General features: G+C 38.0%; 1 protein-coding gene across 2 annotated transcripts in view; it reads right to left on the minus strand.

Moving 5' to 3' along the window:
• UBR3 (ubiquitin protein ligase E3 component n-recognin 3) overlaps positions 1-22,733 on the minus strand; it is a 95,438-nt gene that overhangs the window by 66,619 nt on the left and 6,086 nt on the right. For both annotated transcript variants that reach the window (XM_088519448.1, XM_088519447.1), the window contains exons 2-8: positions 16,411-16,550; positions 15,861-16,019; positions 15,034-15,177; positions 14,379-14,428; positions 11,221-11,287; positions 7,144-7,274; positions 1,550-1,778 (exon numbers count right to left, since the gene is read on the minus strand). In XM_088519448.1, coding sequence (XP_088375574.1) covers positions 1,550-1,778; positions 7,144-7,274; positions 11,221-11,287; positions 14,379-14,428; positions 15,034-15,177; positions 15,861-16,019; positions 16,411-16,550 — 920 coding nt within the window. The remainder of the gene's footprint in view (positions 1-1,549; positions 1,779-7,143; positions 7,275-11,220; positions 11,288-14,378; positions 14,429-15,033; positions 15,178-15,860; positions 16,020-16,410; positions 16,551-22,733) is intronic.

Here is a 22,733-nt window from a genome sequence, read left to right on the forward strand (position 1 = left end):
AAGTTGCAAACCTGCAGAGCTGCAAAAGGAGGAAATGAGGGGGGAAAAGGGTATCATATTAAAAAAAAATTCTTTACCGTTTTATAGGCTGCCCAAGCCCACATATATAAAGCAGCGAAAAGGCTAAGCACCATCACAGACTCCAGGACGGGCCTCAGCCAAGACAAACCACTAGTGCTTGGGAAAGGAAATGGTAACTCCATGCCATGGTAGAGCTGCTCTAGGGATAAATGTTCTCTCGCAAATCTATCACAGATCTGTCTGGAGATATTTAACTTATTACCTCCAGCTTATTAAATTTATTTTTTAATAATTACCACAAAGTTTCTTCAGACAATGTCTGTCTAGTCATGGCCCTAGGCTTTTTCCATTTGGCTGCAAATTTTATTCCATTACAAAACTTAACCACCATGTTAGCTCCATCACCAGATAGTAAAGTTCTGAAGATGACTTAAAAACAGCTTTACATGAAATTCCACCATTCTGGTGTTAGTTTAGCAAAAGCTACTTGCACAAACTGTTAAGGAAAAAAAAAAAAAATGCAACAATGCACTGGATAAAGCCAGAACACATTTTTCTTCAACTTCTTTAAAACAACGTATGCAGAGCAACAGAAAGTTTCCTCATGTTGAAGCATGGCTGAATAAGAGCATACTTTGTAGCTAGAGAGGACTGAAGATTTTCCATTTCAGTACAGTTATCCTGTGTTAGACTCTATAGAGATAGTGGAGTAATAGATGGAAGCATATTTCAGAGAAGAAAAGTTTTGGATGCATGCACAAGTTGTCGGTATTTATCTAGCAGCAGCAGACAAGCTAAGCTATCCAGAAAGAGTGTCTTCAGATGCAGACTAGGATAAAGAGGGATGAGAGGTCTGCATTTCAAGTACATGAAAGCATGAAAAACAGGTCAGCAAAGTTTGTTGTGCCATCAGCCTCAGACAAGCATAGGTAAAAGGTGAGTAGAAGCAGGACTGCTCTCTTTACTGGGAAAGTATAAACACTGCAAACTACTTCAAATTCAGATCATTCTGTTATCCAAGAACTTGATCAAATGATTACATTTCAGTCTTCCTTAATGAAATTACTTTCCTAAAATTTAATTAGAAGTAAAAAAAAAAAATCAAGTACTTTGAACTACTGATGAGATATTTCAAAAATATTGTTTAAACACAAAACTCAATGTACTTAATTCTTGTTTAGAAGAGTTTCACAAATAGTGTATGTGCACTTTACCCAATAAACAGAACATCTGAAAAAACAACACTAAATATTCTATTTTATATGATTACTACAAAAAAAAAAAAGGAAAAACTCTACAAATCACAGGAGAAAGCATCAGTATGACTTTTGAAAATTATCTTTTACATTTCAAAAAAAAAAAAATGATGAGATTCGGCCCCTACTATATATTGCAATACCCTATGCATTTTGGAGGGGGAGGAGGGAAGAGATTGGGGAGAGACAGGAACTAAATTTAACAAAGAGAGGTTAACCATTTATTTCTTGCCCATGGAAATAATAGAAATAAATAAAATATATCAACCTACCTTGTAATTCACTTTTAATAAGGCAACTTTCCATCATGTATAATAAAACAGTGACCATAATATCCAGCAGCTGACATTCTTCTGTTACTTGGCGTGCTAGTTCTTCATTGCTGAACAACTGAACACTGATATGCACAATTCTGTTAGACATAGTGTCTGATTCATGGCTTTTCTTCAGTGTTTTCATAATAAAAGCATAATGCTGAACGAAAGTTTTGGTAAAAGCAATCTGCAAATTATAAGGAAATTTTTATGTTAAAACAAGCACCACAAAAAAGTAGTTTTCTTTCATGATTATGCATTCCTTTACAAAACCACAAACAGTATATCCCCAAAACACTAGTTACTGTGATAAATTGAAATTGATGGTCTACCCCCTGTCTAGTTTCTAGAAACAGCTCATATTCAATGATGCCTACATAGAGGGAAGCAACTTGCTCATCAAATTATATTTCCTGATCTCAAAATCCTGTCTCATCATTCCATTCATTTTCCAGTAAAACCACCAGAAACACTGAAACAATAAATATAAGGTTAAAGCATACCTGTGAACATGATAAAGTATGAGCACTACTTTACTCTGAATTTACGAAGTGTGTAACAGTATAATGCCCCAAAATGCCATATGACAAACAATGAAATCACTGGTGGCTGATAAAGCTGCTGTAACTTGATCACTTGTAATCATCTACCCAAGTCAGTTTTTCATCCAACTGACTTTCATCTGCTATCACAGCAACCCATTCCTAAAACAGATCAGTAATTGCATATGCCAATGCATGCCAGTCTTGGTAGAATTTCTTGAGCAGCACCATTTTAGCCTTAAACTAGACTGAAAATCAACTTCCTGCACCACATATGCATGTGTGCATATGTGCCAGCTTCCAAATCATTTCTCTTTTAGTACTTCTAAATTCTGAATTATCATAACCTGGCCTTGCCTGGCCTAATAAGAACAGATAATAATACAAGCTGTTATAGTGATGAAAGAATTTGCAAGTTCAATGCCTAAAACCTTGCATCTAGTCTTTCAGGAAGCATCTTTTGGAATTCTTTCCTAAATATAAAACCAGAGCCACCTCAATCTCAAGCCACTTTAAAGGTGTTTTCACTGTTCTGTAGGCACATCACTACTGCATTTTACTCAAATGCCTCAGCGTCTGTACTCCTATATTTTTATTACAGCACTAACGTTTTCTTATTTGGAAAATGTTCTCTAAAATATCATGATACACCATAAGGCTGTGTTTCGTCACAAAAATGACTTATTCCAGCAACTATCCTCAAAAATAAGAGCAAGTTGCTGATGTGCAAAAGTTTATGTGGGGGAAGAGGAGAAGCAGTGAAGATGCAGCACTGGAGGAAATAGTACAGTACTAAGTCAGCCTGCTTTGGCTGAGTCCAAAGTGAGGGAAATCTGTATGATAACTAAAATTTTCTTCTATGCATAGCCCATGGCATAATGGTAATTATTATCAACTACTGACTTTGGTAAGAATGTATTCACAATATACTGCTCAATATATACCGAGCTTAATACAACTGAAATCACTGGTAATGACATTTATAATAAAAACATTTACACTATTCATGTTAAGACCTGGAAGCAAATGTTATGTTTGATATTTTAATAAGTCGGTATGTTAATTTTACTAGTATTATTTTTAAAAAGATATCTCACTACTAGACTCTAGCAACACTAAATTACAAAATGCAGTTTAACAAAATAATTTCACTTTTCATCCTCCAGCACATTGCTTCATCACATCATACTATGCTTAAACAGGATTGTTAGGTTCTACAACATATGTATTACGTTTTATTTGATTTACAAAATTTATTTTACAAATTTACTAAATTCAAGTTGATTGTGAAAATGTGGTCTTTTTTCCCCCTAAAACATGCATTTTTTTTTCCTCCTAAACCAGCATGCATCGAACCTTTTTGTGCCTCACCCATACAGCACAATGAATGTGAGTTACAGATTGACTATCAACATCCAGCAACTATACAAAATCTGTAATATGATTAAATAAAATGCGTAAGCCTTACCCATTCAGAAACCTTCAGCTGTAAGTTAAATGCAACCCTCTCCAGTTTTGAAAACATCAAATGAATAAATGCTCTAAGTATTGAAACACTGTGCTAAACTGCAGTTAATATTAGAACAGCCAGAGCAGGTCAGACCAGCCCATACTGCCCAGCATCCTGTCTGTAAGCAGCCAGACAGATACTGAGGAAAAAAAAAATACAGCATGTCTTTCCAAATACTTGCTCAGCCTCCGGTCATTTACAAAAGCAACTTACTAAGGGAGATGTTTTCCATTCGTTTAATGACCTTCACTGACTTCCTCTCTAAAAACCTGTGCAGTTGTTAAAGCTCTAGCCTACAAGAAAACAGTCACCTCTTTCATGTAGCTTTTCTTCTCGGTGGCCACTCAACCATCTGAGAACCTGCAGGAGCCAGATACCAACCTCATGTTTTAGTTAGAGGGGAATTTCCCTCTCCCATGTTTATGTTTCCATTGCAAGGGAAAAGATAGTTGGGTCAGGAAAAAGTTGTCCTAAAGTTTCCAATAGAAAAGCTCTTCTACAGAACTTGTAGAGCATCATATCCAGGAGCTAGCGAAGTCTTAACAGCTCTAACCACTGTCTCAACCTTCACTACAGGACATGACTGAAGATATACATTTCTGATAAATATCCTTGTTGATTCATAATTACTATCGATGCTTTTGCATTTAACTTCAGTTTTTCCAGATCATAGCAAGTCTCTGCTATGCATTATCTTCTTGTCGCAGCCAACATCCCTTCTTTGCCTTGGTCCCTTGGTCACAAGGACGCAAATTCTCTGGTCTTTTTTCTTCTTGCAGAAGACATATCCACATCAAAGCACCCAACTTCTTGGAGGCTTTTTTTTTTTTTTTTTTCGGTCCTCACTTGTATATCTTCCAAATCTCTGTTATGGGAGAGTGCTTGAAGGGATGCCTCAGGCACAGACCTGGAAGACAAAGACAACATTGTTGGTTATTTCTCTTTTGCATGCAGAGGTAGAAGGCAGAGATGAGCTAACTTGCTCAGTGTTTTAGCCCACCATTCTTTACATCTCTTCCTAAAACTACTAAGACCCAAAAAGAGGTGGTTCTTCCCCTGTCTGCTCTGCTATGTTTACAGTGGAGGCCAGAGATTTCAGAAAACTCAAAGCACTCTACAGATGGCCAGGTCTGTGCCCAGCCACCCGGGTAGTTCACTTGCCTCACCAGAAAACCAACCCAGCGAGGCGATTCTGCCAGTTCAGTGAGATCAACCAGCTCATCAAGAACCAGACAAGCTGACACAGAGCAGTGAAAGGAAAAAACAGTACGTGAGGTGTAGATGTGGTGGGAGAGAACAGGAAAACGATCACTTAGAACAATTCCTATAGTCTGACATGATTAAATAAAGGCTCAGTGGCAGCTTAAAAGATGAAACATTTCTCCTATTCAAACGAAACCATATCTTCTCTCTGTGCACCTGCAAAGGCAGGGTCACTTCTTGTAATTTAGTCACGTCTTTGTAGACGTGTTCAAAACACATAATTTTGCAGATTTGCAATAAAGCATAGGTGCGAAGAAAATATGTTGCCCCCTTCCTAGTATTGCTGTGTGATACATTTCCTACTCTGGGTTTGCTTCCTGCTACAAAGCACCTTTTAGAAGGTCACAGCCACTGAAAGGACAGTTTTTAAAAGATTAGAGATAACCTGTAATCTTTTGATGAAGTTTATATGTAGGAATTGACTTACTAACAAAACAAAAGCAGTGTTTTAAATAATCCATCATTGTTGTCTGAACATACAGCACATGTAAGATGATTACTTCCAGGCAAAGAAGGCAGACAGGGCAGAGGCCAAGTATGCCATGGCCTCTATTCTGGGCATACAATGCATGAAGTCTGCGAACCCAGTAAGGAACCACCTGAGACTGTGGCTTGAAGCTAAATAAGATTCCATGATCATTAGAAGTTGTTGCTCTAATGTGGCACAGTACAAAAGCAAACACAGCAATGCTTACCATATTCCTCTGCCGCGCTGCTGGTAGTTCAGAGGCAGGAGCTCAGCCAACAACAGAGCCAGAGGACAGCACAGCCACGTGGGTCTCAAACACCGACAAGAATTCTAGGTTCATGGCAAGCGATCATTCCGCAAGTAGTCTCCACATTTCCGCAAATACTGGATGAACCGGAGACCAAGACGAATCTCTGCTGGCATCCCAAACCAAAATGCTGTCCAACTTGCCTTGATATGGACAGAGCATTGCTGGAGAACCGTACTTTTATCATTCATTTTCTTGCAAGATATCTTCATATCCTGTGTTTTGATACTGGACTGTTTTAAGACAGCCCAAATACAGAGTTGTCCCATTATAAACCAAGTTTGTGCAAAAATCTCTCCTTGCCCAGACTTCAAGTTTTCTTGATCTTTGCCTCCCAGCAGGGAACGAGAAGGTCCAAGTCATGAGCACAGTCAAAGGTACGATACGTGATCACAGCAAAATGTTAAGCCTGACTGCTATGTATGCTAGGTTCCAGAACACGCAGCGCAAACAACCAGACCTGGCTGCACACCAAGATTTAAAACAGGAAGATGACATCCAGTCTCTGTGACTCCAGGCCAGGAGACATTTGTTATGGACAAGTGCAAAACTCTAACTAGGCAGCTGGAAAGCTGCCAGAATCATCTAGGGCATAGCTGCAGCCAGGAAACTCATAAGGTTATGGCCTACTTGGTGAAACAACTGCCTGCTAGGAACAGCTGCATCACAAATGAAGTCACCACAATAATTTACCAGTCATATCACACCATGGAATTACTTAGTGTTGATGAACATGATTTAACTGATTAAAAAAAAAAATCAATTTGCAAAGTAAAACAAAATTTCCAACATATCCAAATACTCAATAACTGCCGAAGAGGAGGAAAACAGAACATTCAAACAAAATTAATACTATTCCTCCTGAATTACCCATCTTGTTTTCCCACATCTCTTTTCACAGAATCACACAATGGTTGGGGTTGGAAGGGACCTCTAGAGATCATCTAGTCCAACCCCCCTGCTCCAGCAGGGACACCTAGAGCACGTGGCACAGGGTGGCATCCAGATGGGTTTGGAAGATCTCCAGAGAAGGAGACTCCACAACCTCTCTGGGCAGCCTGTTCCAGGGCTCTGTGACCCTCACCGTAAAAAAGTTCTTCCTTATATGGAGGTGGAACTTCCTGTGTTTCAACTTACACCTGTCTACCCCTTGTCCTGTCACTGGCCACCATGGAGGAGTGCCTGGCTTCATCCTCCCTACAATCACCCCTCAGATGCTTGAACATGTTGATCAGATCTCCTCTCAGCCTTCTTTTCTCCAGACTAAACAGGCCCAGCTTGCTTAGTCTTTCCTCATATGACAAATGCTCCAGGCTTTCTAACAAAATACTCAAAACAAGGTAAGAGATCTGTATTGCTTATTATTCAGATATAAACATAGGTGGTCTCACAAAAAGCATGAATACGCACTAAACGTGAATACAGAAAGATTTTAAAGCTTCAGTGAAGTAAGACAAATACCTTATAATCTTGATCTGGCAGCATGTTGAGTAAGAAAGTCACCATCTTTTGTGGAAATTCATATTTTATTGTCCAAAATAATAATTCTTCTAGAAAACATTTATGCTTCAAAACATCCATGATAGATTGATCTGTATAAAAAGTTGGAGGAGGGGGATGTGTCATTTCATAATTACTTGAAATAATAACATTAATTATAATGCAATACCTTACATAAAAATCTGAAAAAAAAAAACAGGAACACCTCACTGCACTCTACATTAGTTTTTTGTTTGTTTGTTTGTTTTCCCCCTCCAAAAACACAGGAAAAACTAAACAGGGCCAACACTGCACAGTGTCAGAGCTTGTAATAATAAAAAACGATGCTCCCCACCAAGAAGTCAACGGGAGTTTTTAGTACAATTCTACCACACAGAACCCTTCTGGCATTGAACCATATCACCCTACTGTAATATATTCCCTCATTTTAATGAAAAGCAATTTACACAATATACACACAGCCACTTAACTGAGGAGAACTATTAATAATGTACAACATTATTCAGCAGAAACAGAATAGCAAAATGACAAATTTATGGTGAGTAATGAGCTTTATCATCTAACTGTTTATTTTCTGCTCGCAAAATAGAATAAGTGTGAGCTATTTTTATTTTAAAATCAATGTATGCACTACCTTTTCAGAGAATATAGAGCTCTCAATCCAATGACTCATTAAAAACAACTTCTTCCTCTGTCTACTTTAATGTAAAAACCACCATATCTCATAATCAGTGATCAGGCTAGTTCCAGCTGGTATCAGTGGATCAAGTCCCATCCTTCCCCACACAGCCCTCATCACTTGCTCTGCCCTTCGTTCATGCTGGCAGCACCATTGGTACATCCACAGGGGAACCATTTCCATTTTGCCAGCTGAGTTTTGAAATGGCTTACTTCCTAACCCACTTCACTGCAATGCTGCACACACACTGACCTATGCTAGATTAAATTGTTCATGAAGTTATCACTTGCATAAATTGTTAACTCCACTTAAAAGCCATTAAAACAATCACCCTTCAAAGGTTTATGACTTCTGATTCAAAGCTGCAACAGGCCTTGTTTACTCCTACAGTATATAAGGACGACAGAAAATAACATTGCTCCTTTACTTATAGAGCTCACATAGACCTGAGGATACACCCCAACACATAAAACATCACAGTAAGCAAGGTGAAGGGAAGGCACAGGCCTAGGGTGTGAAGTGTTCCCACCGGGGCAGATTCAGGACTGCTGAATCTGGACGTCTGGCCTTGCAGACTCCTCCTTGCTGAGGTAGGGCAGCTCTAGGGACTGCGCTGCCTGGCTCCGGGCCTGCTGGCGAAGCAGGAATCGCCTGCATTTTCCACCATTACCAGGGGCCAGAGATCCACAGTCAAACAGCCAATTACTCCAAAATATCTCAAGAACTGCTAAATATCGTAATAGAGAACAATTTAAACTTTAAGGATCTCAAAAAGAAACTCTAGCAATGCTCAAAAAGAAACTCTAGCAGTCCACACAAAGAATGCATTTTATTCAATATATTCTTTAACTGTAGAAATAATTAAAAAAACGGATTGCCTTCACTGAGTCAGGAAAGTTGTTCTAATTTTAAAATATTTTCTAAAGTGCTACACAACACCTACTACAGCAAATGTAATGATCTTTTATATTCTCCCCTTCGACTCTTGTTAAGAAATTATGTTTGTGAATACACTGCCCATGGCAGTTTGGCAGCCACACAGACTCAAGCCCTGTATCCCCAGAAAACAGCAGAGGTTTAGGGACGTTCCAAAGGCCTCTCAGTGCAAGGATTAGGCAGGACAAGTGACGTGCGTGCTGTCTGTCACCAAAGCGCAGCCTTCTCTGACATTAGTGCAGCTGAACAGGTTGTAATAACTCCTTTATGCAGCAGTTTGAGGCAGGGACAGAAGAACACCGACCCAGTTATACCTGCTAGAGAATTTAAGTAGGCAGAATGCTCTTATCCAGCCTGGAAAATTTGTCAAAAAAATTGGGGCTAAGATTAGTTCCCGCCTCTGTGAAAAGCGCCGTGCAATTTTAAATTTCTGGTAACAAATAAGAAAATAGTGCCTGTGGGTTTGAAAATGCCTTAGACCTCATGTGCTTTAGATTGATGCAGATTTAAAAAAAAGAGTAACAACAAAGTGTCTCAGTACTCAGTCCCATACCCATATGAGCAATGCCTCAGCATAAAAACTGCCAGTTCTTTAAACAAACCTTTTATTCTTTCCCATTGCTATAACAGATCCCATAGCCTGTTTTAAACATCTTCCTGAAATATTTGTCTTAGCATTCCAAAATATCCCCAGCATGTAAGAGGCCCCCTATGAACGCAGTACCACCTAACACCTAGGATGAGACAGGGAGTCTGCTTATATGGAAAAGGTAAATCTGTTTTTATTCAATACTCAGTTTTCTAAAATTTTCTTTTCATACTCTTATTTTATACCCTATTGGACATAAAATATGAATACCGAAAACTTCAGAAAACTATTCAATATTTAATAAAAACAGATACTTACCCTTCCCCCCTTGGCAGACTCCCTCCTCTAGGGCTGAAAATCAGGAGCTATTAGAAGCTATCAACATCATGAGAACAGTCCACGTTGGGGTGCCTCAGAGGGGGAAGACTACAATCCTGGGGGGAAATGAGAGGTTCAATTCAAGAATGACTGTCCCTGAAATGCCACTGCTGATGGGGGTTTTTCAGACCTGGTAGCTTCTAATCCTGTGCTTCCTCTCTTCCCTCTTTCCATAACCTGTCAATGTGCATCAGAAAAATTGCATTTTTTCTTGCGTTAGCAAGAAAAGTGGTCTAACATCTTCTGAGCAAGCTGGCACTCTCTACAACTGAAATAACAGAGCTTTCTTTGGATGTAAATAACTCTGCATTTCTCCAAAACTATTACCTCTTCCACAGCATTATTATTCTCTATCACAGCTAGTTTATTCCGAGTGTCTCGGACTCTTTCTTATCCTTACACATATAGCAGCTACCACAGACCCTTCACAAACATCTGCACAACATTTGTAAGATCACCTCTTAACAGCAAGTTCGCCAAAATTCTTGTTCTCTATTCTTCCAGTTTCCAACTCTTTCCTTTCCTCTGAAAATATCAGAAATAATTAATCCTCCTTTCCCATATTCCTTACAGCACCTTCTTACCTTTTTACTGACTTAATGTGCTTTTGCATACAAATCCAAGTTTCAAACATTCACTTCAAAGCCCTTCCAGAAATGTTATTCCAGCTTTCACCACTATTTTAGAACCAAACGTTCCCTTCTCAAAGCTTACAATTTCCCAAGTCAGTCTCCTCATATTCTGACTTTTTTTTAAATAGGATTTTTCATTTAGTATCAGCAATTTAAATACTATCAAGCACCTTTTTATTACAAAAACACATCAAGGAAAAGCACAGGATTAGGCTACCATATACTAACTCAAGTCATTCTTCAACTGAACTTGCGCTAACTTCAATGGGAGAGCCGATCGTGTTTGGTTAGAAATTGCAGAGGATTAATTTTATCTAGGAAAATAACACAGTGGTTTCAAAGGAAACTTTACCCACTTTTTTTTTTGTTGCTGTTGTTTGTTTTTTGTAAATGGTCACTAGAAGAACAGCGTGGAAAAGACTAACCAGAACTAGAGAAGCATTTTTGCCTGGCTGTTACACTGTAAAATGGCACAACAACAACAAAATCTCAGGAACAGAGACACCAAAACCATGGTTGCCAAGCTTCACTGCGATCTTCGCTGCCACAGTCAAAGTGGAACCATTTGTTAGAGGCTGACTTGCAACATTAAGGTGACAAAATTACTGGTCAAATGAAGACCCAGGCAGTGGTACTAACTCCCAAGTGAAATGAGAGTCGCTAAAAAGTGCAATTTCACTTTCTGTTTTTCACAGACTTTGCTGTGTTTAATACCCGTGTCACATGCAGCATCACAGTGCTTGGGAAAAGAAGGAATGCTCCTAGATGCTTCTGAAGATAAACATAAAGCAAATACGATAAACAGATCAGGGCTTTATAAATACCTTTGGTGGTGCTGCTTAGTTTCACCCGCTTGCGCTTGCCCACACCTTGGCTACCATCCTGGTCCTCCTGGGGCAGGGGAAGAGTTTAAAAGATTGATAACTGTATATTTAGAATTTTACTGCTAAGAAACTGTAACGATCTCAAAATTCTGCTTCAACTATCAAACTAAAACACAAAATCCCTGAATATAATCTCTTACCAGACAATAGTTCAGCTGTTTTTAGGAACCATGGACTCAGTGCAACTCATAAGACAAGTTCTCTAATTGCTGCCTTATCCCTACAGGCACCATTACCACCTGCAAGTTCAGTCATCTTCATCAATTTAATTAATGTTGTCAGTTAGCTGCTCTGATTTCTGAAACTGATTGCTAGAAAAATGTCTAATATTATAAAATTTCTGAAGGTTGCAAATCCAGTGTTTCACTCTACTCATCCATAGGATTTTTTGTTTCCTATAAAAATATGTATTTTTTTATGTCTGCCAACTCATTAGCTAACAATCAAGAGAACAACACAGACAATTGGCTAAACAAGTTTTAATTAATGCAGTAGAAAAATTTGAATCAGAGAATAGAAGATTTTTAAACAACTTTAAGAGGCCAATTCTAATAAAAAGTTCCCTACAAAACAGTGGAATCTCTTTATATAGGGAATTGTCCTTTGAAGCTCTCCAGACACGCTACAAATAAGAAAGGCTTTTAAAATGCATTGCAAGTTACAAATATCACCACCACTTCACAAAGGCTAACCCTGGGTTTAGAAGAGAACGTGACATTAGAGGACTGCATGTATCTTTACTAACAATGGTATTCCTAATGAAAGGATGAAATAAAGAACAATCCCTATAGGACCTAATAAAATAATCAATAGCTTCTTCCTATACTTTAGTTCCAAACTTCAAGAGGAATGACTAAGGATCTAGAACTCAAAATTGACTGTCCTTCTGTAGGGAGAAAGATTATTCATGTCCTATCTAAAGATTGACCAAATGTATCATGTTAATGAAAAATTAAAAGCTTCCTTTACCTTTTCAGTATCTTCATATGAAAAAATTATCACTCCCTTTTGAGGTGGACACGCACATGAACTGCTTGGCCTCCTGGAGTCTTTATGAATACACGCTCCTCCTGTTCTTGAGCCAGGAACCAGTCAGTTCTCAGGATGTCATCACTGCTCATTCCCTCTCCAAAGGACAGAATACTCCAGACCAAAAAAAACGAGACCTACTGACACAGCAGGATGAACTGCAGGCTGAATGTAAGTCTCCCGAGAGAAAAAACTCCCAAACTCCTCCTGCTAGAAAGGTGGCAGCTAGAGGTCTCCAGTGACCTCCATGAAGCCTGAGCACTGCCAAAGTTGCGAACTGCAATATGTCTACAAACAACATACATGTCCCCTCCTGTAACAGGGAAAGCTGTAAACACATAGCAGTCTTCATTGCAACTTTTTAAGAGCTTTCATTAAAAGGAAGGAAAGCTTTGGGTAGCTTAATGAGAAAAAACCTTGATTTTTTTCTCCCGTCAGAGGTGTTAAATATTGGTTTTCCAGTGCTGCAGTAAGTTAACATTAAACCTTAGTGCTAAGTGCGGAAGTTTTAGCAGTCATGAGATAATGAGTGGTAGATCATACTACATTCCCCAAGCCAAAGGATCAAGACTAAGTTTATGAGTAAACAAACATAGAACATATTATTTTTACCTATCTGATCATGCTCTCTAATTATAACAGAAGAGAGCCACTTGGATTTACTTTACATAACAGAATATTTATTAATATGACTGAAATGAATCCTTTCTGTCCTAAATTCAGATATTATATTTTATTTAAAAGTACATACACCATTTTATAGACAGAGTGAATCTGATATTTGTACTACTACTGTATTAAGGAGCAACTGGAATCTGTCACTTGTGCTCACTAAACTACAAGGACAGCTTAATTGAGACATCCAAAACAAAAAGTTGCATCCTTCCACATGGTTGTAACATTCACAGACTGAGTTCCCTGTAACATATCTGTTTCTTCAATAGAAAAGACTTAGAGCTGTCCCTTTTTGCCTCTTGCTCAAAGATAGGTATGAGGGGAAAAAAATTAATCAATGAAAAATCTCTCTCCCTACAGCATCTCTCTGCTTCTATCTCTACCTTAGGAAGGAAAAGAGAGGAAGGAAATGTCACCCTAAAATCTCCCTTCAAACGCTTAACAGACTTAGTTTACTCCCTGTCTCCCGCCTCTTCTATAAACAAATCTTAACAAGCTGAGTCATCCTATTTTTTTAAAATTACAATAACACTTACCAATATTAAGATACTTTGAATCACTTGCTTCATTCATAGGCCTTAACAGGGACACTGCTGACATTTCTATGGGATTTTATGTGTGTGTGTTTTTTTTTTTGGTTTTTTTTTTTCTTTTTGTCAAGTGATGGTGAAAAAAACAACAAGCAATACTTTAAAAAATGCCACACTATAAATAGCACTGCTGAGAGCATAACAGATGCTGTTGTGCCGGTAACAGAGGCAAACATGCGACACAGCTTATTCTGGACACACACAAACAATAATTGCTCTTATTTCAATACTTGATCATATTGAATTCAATATAAATATCCTATGCAAGATTATATTTTACATTATTTAAAGTTTGTTATACTATCCTGCTATTCATCTAAGAGTCAATTTGAGGTGCTGCTAAGGCTTACTAGTGTAAATTAGGTTGTTAAATAATTTTGCAGTAAATTTCTCTACAGAAAAATTCTCACTGCTTCCATCACCAGTTAGGCTGGATTTTCAAGTGCCAAAAACTGGTAACACCATTTTTGGGCATTACATGCTTTAGGCTCGCCTTAATCAAGACCAGTGTATTTTACAGTGACTTTTAAACTACCTATACAAGTTTCTTCTGCATTGGCTATATAAGCTGAACTGAAACTATGTTAGCAAAAATAAGAATTCTTCTTCTAGAAGAATTCTAGATTTACCTTAGTAAATCAAAGGCATGAGATTTGTTCCTTTAAATCTGCATTATTTCTAACCATTAAACTGAAGAGAACGTTTTGTAAACAGAAAAGCAAGGCTTTGCAGTATTTGACTGCAAGCAATCTCTGCATTTCATATTCTGTTGCAGTTCATCATATTCTTTAAAAACGATCTCACCTCATCTGAAGAATTCCCTTGTCCTGATGTTGCTGTAGCACCTGCTAAACCTTTTGAAATAAAAAAAATCAGAGATTCCTTTTGTAAGTTTTATATTGAAAAGCAAGTATTTTATGAGATTTAATTAACCAGGATGAAATGAAATACTGCATTAGCTTTCTTAAAAGATACACAGCACTGTACTAAGAAGTTGGAGTAAGGCTTACAAGCACTATTAAGAGCACAAAGTCTGCGATGCAGAAATAGGTTCCACTGCAGAACTTTAATGTACTGAGTTGATGGAGACACAGTCTTTCAGAGACAGCAAAAATATCTGACAGCCTTTGGAGATCAAAAAAATCCACAGCACTATTGTAGTAACAGGTGGCTTAACTTATTGCAGTGACAAAATTCCACCACAAGCAATTACATCTTGCCTACTCAAATTCCACTAATCCTATGATTGGATAACAATACATAATATTTTAGCAATCAAAAGTGAGTACAATTAGCTCTACTGACAGAATTAAAATGGGTTTTGTAACCCATTTTTTGGTGATAGACTAAATAAGAAACAATTCCATAAATTTCATGGAGGTCGAATTTCAAAAAATAAGAGTTTACCTAAAAAGTAGAAATAATCAAGTCTTTACTTGAAATATTTTTCTACACAAACCTTGAACTGCTAATGTGCTAGTTCCAGCTCCTTGTTCCTGCATACCACACGCAAGTTTATCCTCAGGAAACGCCAGTCCGGAGCCTTTCAAAGCTATGAGGTACTTTTCGTGACTTGTCTTTGCACATGCATTCTCTCCAACACCTTGAATGCATATTGAAAATAACATTGAAGTATAAAAACATCTACCTACTTTGTGTTCTACATAAAAGGTTCTATCAAGTAATACTCTCTCCTTTTCTTAAAAAAAGAAAGAAAGAAAAAACAGAATTAAGCAATCTAAAAATGGTCCACAATGTTTTATTAAGCTATACAATTATAAGAAGTACAAGCTAAAGAGTTTTTCAGCTGCTTTTGGCAGAGAATGGAACAAATAATTGTTTCAGAAGGGCTTTTTTTTCCCCTTTTTTCTTAAAAGAAAACAAAGTAGCGCAAAACAGACAAGTTCTACTTTGAATAAGCTTAATACATCTTATTTCAGCACTGGGTTGCCATGTTGTTCCCTTATCCTAAAAAGGACAGATCTTTTATAAAAACTCTTACTGAAATGATGTATCTATACGAAGCTATGTGGGACACAAGATAACAGAGCTCTGCTCCACAGTCCTATTAAGGAATTTTCCTAGCAGCTCTTGCGGGCCACTCTTCATCCCCAATTAAAAACAACAAAAAAATCCTTAAATGCATTCTTCCAGGTTTTGAGAAGTTATATAAAAACACATAGTACTCATCTAATAAATATAACTTTTGCTTCTTCATAAGGCTTCATAATTTCAACATTTAATCATAATTTCAACATTTAATTATTAGAGATAGCACAAGCATACCAGAACTAAGATCTTTGTAGAACTGTTGGCTAGTCAAAACCTGGGTAAGAACTGATCGCATTGCTCCTCCCATTTTGGTCAAGTCTTCCAGAAAGGAAACATGAGGCTCCAAAACCTGAAGGATTTTATGAAGGTCCTTCTCTGATGGCAGATCAAGAGCTGAAGAAGAAAAAAAAAAAAAAAAGGAAGAAAAAAAGACATAAGAAGTTGTGGTGTAAATATAATCTGTTCAAGAGCTTCACAAAGCAGAAATTAATAAATCCTCTAAAAATTACTTGCATAACTTTTAAATTAACCCTCATTTCATTGTCTGGAAGAGCTCAACACAGAATCTGGTAATCTTAAAACATATTCCATGTTAGGAAGCTCTTCAGCACAGAACATAATCAAATACTCTAGCCAGGCAGTAACTTAGTTAGCAAAGGATGCATGAGATTCATACTATGTCAGTTCAAACTACAGAGAACATGCCTATCTGTATCTTCACGGATTGCAAAACAAATGATAAGCATGGCTAGATATGTGACAGACATACAAATTTTAAACATACCAGGCTCGTTATATCCCTCTCTTAAGTGCTGAATAAGACTAAAGATGAACTGCGGAAGAACTAATTCTGACATCATCAACAAGTCTTTCGGGACACATGGAACATTTGAATTTGACTTAATCCGATGTCTTTTACAAAACCTGAAAAATATATGAGGAAAAAAATAGTTCGGCAGAGCACATACTAAGAAAACCATTAGCTTTTTAATTTCTCAGGGACTGCTGTATGTTAAAGGTGATGTGATAGCATTCTGAATTCCAATTACATCTTACTTCCAAGTCCTGCAAATCATGAAGTTGATTTTTTTTCCCCTCCTAACGCTAGAACTATCTAAGATCACGATTTCTTTCCACACATGTTAGAAGCATCTTGCACAGAGCAATCAGAAGAACACAGTATTTCTCTTCAGTATGATAAGCCCCCCAATTTCTAATCAATCTATTCAAAAACATCCCACTATAACAGTTTCTTTCCCTCTGGGTCAGAGCTGGGCCTGATTCCACAAGCACTTATTTAGAAAAATCTTCTGAGACCAGGAGAAGCAAATTCCAAAGACACAGGAGTTTGCAGGATCAATCTCAAACACACAGCAATCAAAATTTATTTGTAAAAGAATAATAAAAAAGCCCTACAAAAGATGTGTGAAGCACCTCAATAATAAAAGAAAACGTTTATTCTCTGGAGAATTCATGTATGACAGTAGTTAAGGCCTGGCTAATACACAATGCCCTGAGCTTGAGCGAAACGCCACTAGTGCAGACAGAATGATTTCCCACTGACTTGGTGGGGGCCTGGCTTAAGGGCCACTGAATTCTTTCCTGCTCCCAGCCTATTTTTAGAAAGGGCATTTATTAACATCAAAGGCTTATTTACCCTTGTGGAGAGAGGGGGAAACAAAACAAAACAAAAAAAGATAGCTAACAAGGAATAACAGTCATTATATTTTACCATTAATTTTTCAACATATGGATTCAGAAGTGGATTCAATATCTCTGAAACATGACTTTCTCTTAATATGAGAATTCACTCAATTTATTCATGCCAGCATTGTATTTGCTATATCACCTCTTTGAGAAGAAACCTGTTATTTTCTACAGTGTAAGCCTTTCTTCCTTCTTCACTGATCCTCTGTCCTCAGCAGAGTTCTACTGCCTATCCACACTGCTACGCAATTCTTCCACAAATATTGATCAAACTGCTAGGCAATGAACGGGAAGACCTTCAGAATTAAAAACAACAGCTATTTTAACTAAAGAGCCAGAGCTGGGGCTGAGACAAGGCAGGAAAGACTTGAACTACTTATTCCTGCAAATTCTTCCACTGTCTTATATAACCAATGGCCAATCAGCAGGCAAGCATCCATTGAAACACATACACATTTCAAAAAGCTCCACATATGATCAAAATAGGGTTTTATTAGATCATAAAGGAGAGAATTTTCCAGATCTTTCCAGATAACATTCAGTCGGGGAACCCCAGCCCTTAGAGTAGGCCAAAGTAATAAGTGCCTAACGGGGCTTTAAGAAAGGCTGGTATAAATCAGATATAAGATGCATTCCTCCTTTACAATCCATATCTAAAGAGAGTGAAAAGGAAAAAAGTATATATAAAATCTAACCCATGAAAAGGAAGACTAACCAGATAACAGGCGGGTCACCTCCATCTCTAGTTCTATTAAATACCTTTCCAACATTGCAAAAAGACTTTTCACAAGACGCCTCTGGCTTACATATAATGTTTATTGTTTCATACTTATTGTGTTGCACAGTTTTACTTGTAAATATTTTCACTATTATACTTCAATAAGCTTTACGCCCATTTCAGAGAGGATGTCAAATCATTAGCTAGAGATATACAAGCCCTACCTTACTGAAGGGCTAAACTGGGAGTTCTGAAATAGAGGTCTATGGACAAACTCATCACCCTTCTTCCTTAAGCCCATCTCCAACTCAAACATATATTGAAGTTTGTGTTTTCTATACAGTGCCCTACTTTTGAAATTACTTTTCACAAAAAGATACAGCTTGTTTCAGCAAAAGGAGATTAACAACATAAACTTACAATTAGGAGTTTCACAAACAACCTTATCCATGTGATTTTTCTAACATGACTCATGAAATTTCTTATTGGCATTGGTATCCTGCATTTAAGATGTCTATGAAAGCTGACAGCTACATAAGAGTAAGAAATACTGTACATCATCAACATAACTACATTATCATTTTATGAGAAATCTTCACTTTAGACTTTGTGAATTCACTCCATTCTGCCCTACTATTTCTGGTTTTAATAGTTCCACAGTGAATTTCCAAAACAGATTCAGGTAAAGTGGCCCTCGACTTGTCCTGTTAGCTGTTGTGGTTTTAGACAACAGTTCCACAAACGCGAAAGCCAATCTAGACCAGTCCTGCGACTGCCTGATCTTCTGCCCTCTTCTTAGTTCCAGCCCTGGTATTCAACTTATCTAACATTAAATCCAGCTCAGGAAGCTAAGCTAGCAAAAAGCCATTCACTCTTCAGAGAAATAGAGTGCAACTTCACAACTTAAATTTACCTGCACTGTGGCTGACCTGCTTTCTTGGAAATTGCACCAAAATCCCTGAATCATCTCGTGATTATCATCCCTTTCCCTTTCATCATGCCCATTGCCTGCTGAGGAGCAAAACACTCAGAACACAGACCCAACAGCACAGGAAGATGCTGCCTATTTTCCTGCATCCAGGAGATTGGGCAGATGGAATGTGGCTCACTACCAACTTCTCCACTTCGGAAGAAGATCTTTTAAACTTGCCCAGTTGTAAGAGCAGCCAAGGAGCTGTGGCAGCACCTGCCGGCCAGGCTGCTCCTCCACAGCTTTCAGAGGCCCAGAGGGTCCCGCCACGCTCCAGCCCGCGGGCTCTCGCTTTCCAGAAATGCAACCTACGTTCATATGCAAACGCACACAGCAGCTATTTTTACCCTCGCTTTTCTCCCCCTCCTTCCCATACTTAGAGTGCTTTGTTTTAAATTAGATTATCAAGCTGTTGAAAGGAGGCACCACATGTTAGCCCATGTTGCACAAGACTTGCACAACGAGTACCCGCTCGGAGAGCAACTCAGGGGGAAAAGAATGCAAGTTACTCTTCCAAAGGGAAAGTACTCGAACAGAAGCTACTGAAATCCCAGATCTTAAGAAAGTCAACATTTAACTGATTTTTCAATTTGTAATAAGTCATACTTAAACTGTCTTTTTTATTTAAGGTGCTGCATGCATTTATATTTCATATAGCTTACTGCATAACTGACAGTGTCATGCAATGTTTTATAAAGTAGTCAAAAAATAAATTTTTAAGCAAGAATTCCAACAAGTATTTTAGAAAGACAATGCCTCTTGTCCCAACTGCAAAACTAAAGAGCAAATAAAATGGTTATGTACACTGTTTCTGCAAAATAGATTGCAAAATGCAAAATATGTTGAGTGATACAATTGTCTCAGAGTTCTCGTGAACTCACATTTTACTCTTTATGTTCCAACACAGTGTTTAAAGTTTTTTTTTTTTTCCTGCTTTTACAGGTCACTTATTAAAACAACTCATGGTTCAGAGTTAAATACACCTTTCGTATCAAGACTAGAAGCTTATCTAGAAGTAAAAGGACTTTGGTACATTGTAGCCTTGCAAACCCACTTTCACTAACAACCAGCATGATGTTAACTCTGAAGAAATGCAGAGAAAAAAAAAAGAGTATTTCTCCGAAAATTATGGCTTCATAACCCCCCACATAATTACATTTCAGTAGTTACATTTCTTCATTTTGCCTGCAAAATAGACTTCCAACAACGAATCAATACGTTACTGACTTCAAGCCTGAGGAATGACTGCTCTTCTGATAGCGCTCAGAGAGCCATGAGTGATGGAGGAGATTAGCGACAGAACCCAGGTACTTGCATTCCTGCTACCAGCGATGCTGACAAGAAGTAAAACTGACTGGAGAGAGGTCACCCTTGTCCTTTGAATCAGGAAAGCTCCATTGTAGAGACACAGCAGAGAAGGACAACGAAACATGGAAGAACTGATGGCTTCCCAAAAAAGAAAACCCGCACACTTCTGAAGGGCATCTTTCCACATATTAAGCTGTCATAACAAAGCTAGTTGGCCAGGATAGGAGGCTAGAAATCACAATTAGATTCCTAAAAATTCTTCTACTCCTTGCAGGAAAGGAGGAGCAGAGCCAGGCACGTCACCACCAACTCTCGTAGCACCGTAGCAAAGCTCTCCAGCAAGACAAAAACAAGGAAGCTCTGCAGAAGAGCGTTTCAATCAACACTTGAAATAAATCTCTTGTTGATGAAAGACAGAGAGATAAAAGGTTTTTTTTTTTTTTTGGGGGGGGGGGGCGGGGAAGGAGTAGATTAAAAAAAACAAACCCACTTCAAATAAATATCTTAAATATCTTTCAAATAAACTGGTGTGATCGATGTGATCTGATTTTTTGGAAGTGAAGAATTAGCACACATTCATTGGAGACTTCACTGACACTTCTAGAAACTGCACAGCACTGCCTGTACACAGCATAACTCACTACCAGACATCTTGCCCATCTCCTTTTAATCACCATTTCAACAATTACAAGGCCCACAATACCCAGCAAATTGAAAATTCTTTTTTTACAAGAATGTTGTTTAAAATGTGTAAAAGCAGGATTAAAGACAAAGAAACTACTTTTAAGATGCGTGAAATCTCTCTACTGGTTATTCAGCTTAAAACAGCCATACAGTACAGTTTCCACCATTCATGGAGTCTGTTTATGTAGCCATACAGAATAAGACATTTGATTTTCCACATACAGTACGAACACTTTTATACAAAACATTTCAAGAAGTGTTTTTTTTTTTCCAATTCTTCAAAAAATGTAGTAGTGCAATGCTTCTACATGGTGCGACTGTGTAGCTACTACTACCTACTCTGCCAGAGGCAGAGCTCTTCTTTCCCTCAAGGAGGAAAGGAAAGACACCTATCACTGAGAAAATACTTGAAACACTTCTCCAATTATTTTATGGACATCTTAGAGTAACAACATATTGCAATTAACTATCATTTGAAACTATACATTTATCTTTTGCAAATGCCAAGCAAAATGCCGTGTACATCTTCACTATTACTGCTCAAGCGACATCAGAGTTTGAATCCAGGCTGAATAAAAACTGACAGTTCTTAATCCAACATTGACCACATATGAGACACTGGGGAAGGCAGTCAGGCAGGATCTCAGGACAGCAGGAAAGCAGAAGGGCTGGGACAAGGTTACCAGTCAAAGAAGCTGAAGCTGGTCAGCGTAACAAATCTGAGCTGCTGGGCTAAGGCAGGACAAGACCTTAGAGACATGCAGAGAATGAGCAGGAAAGGACTTTCTGCAAGGTTGTAGCTGAGCTGTCTCAACACGTCCTTTATTATTCTAGCCACAGGCCTTGCAGAAGCAGCTGAATTTGAGAATTTTGATAGGAAGTCAAGTAAATCAAAATACAGACTTCTTTCTGCTGCAAAATACTCCCTTTCTCAAAAAAGGGTGGATGCTCTGGTACATAATTACAGTCCTGCAACTGCATAAGTAAAAGTTGCATCTATCCAGTTTGATCCAAAAGCTTTAATTCACACACTATTTTAAATATATTTATATAATAACAAACACAGCTAGCAAACTTATAAGTCTATTACCCATTTGAAAAGCTACACCAAAGAGAACATCAGAGACTGCACAGCGAAGCCCTGACAAGTTAAAAGAGTGTCAGTTACTTTGTTAATGACAACATTAATATTATTGACATAATCCTAGTTCAGCCATTTGCACATATGAATACTATCTCTACCTATATTTTCAACAAGAAGTGTTAATAAATGAACCGTATCCATTAACTTAGTTTAATTCAGGATTGCACTGTGATAACGAAGGCAGCAAAGAGAATAATCTTTGAATTCAATTCTTAAAAATAAATTTCATGAGAGTCGCTTAAAAAAAAAGCCAAGAGAAAATCACCAGTGTTCAAAATTCTTTTAGGACATGCCTTTAAGACTACAGATACCTTTTTTTTTTCAACTATGAAACTGAGGAAACACATTAAGACACAATACATATTTAGTTTTGAATACTAAACTTCCTAATTTGTAGAACCTCAGAGCAGTCAGTTCATCTCAGAGTTTCAGGCGTCCTTGCTTTCTCTAGCACTCTCAAAGCAAAATTCCTAGCAGCAGAACTGAAATGAGCAGGTCAGCAAATAGACCCCAGGTCCCAATCCCTCCTCATATCCACCTGTGCTTGGTCTTCACTTCCTTCCCAAACTGTGAGTT

This window comes from Tinamus guttatus, unplaced genomic scaffold, assembly GCF_059628265.1.
Source record: "Tinamus guttatus ecotype Peru unplaced genomic scaffold, ASM5962826v1 Tinamus_guttatus_pri_ptg000060l, whole genome shotgun sequence".
NCBI lineage: Eukaryota > Metazoa > Chordata > Aves > Tinamiformes > Tinamidae > Tinamus > Tinamus guttatus.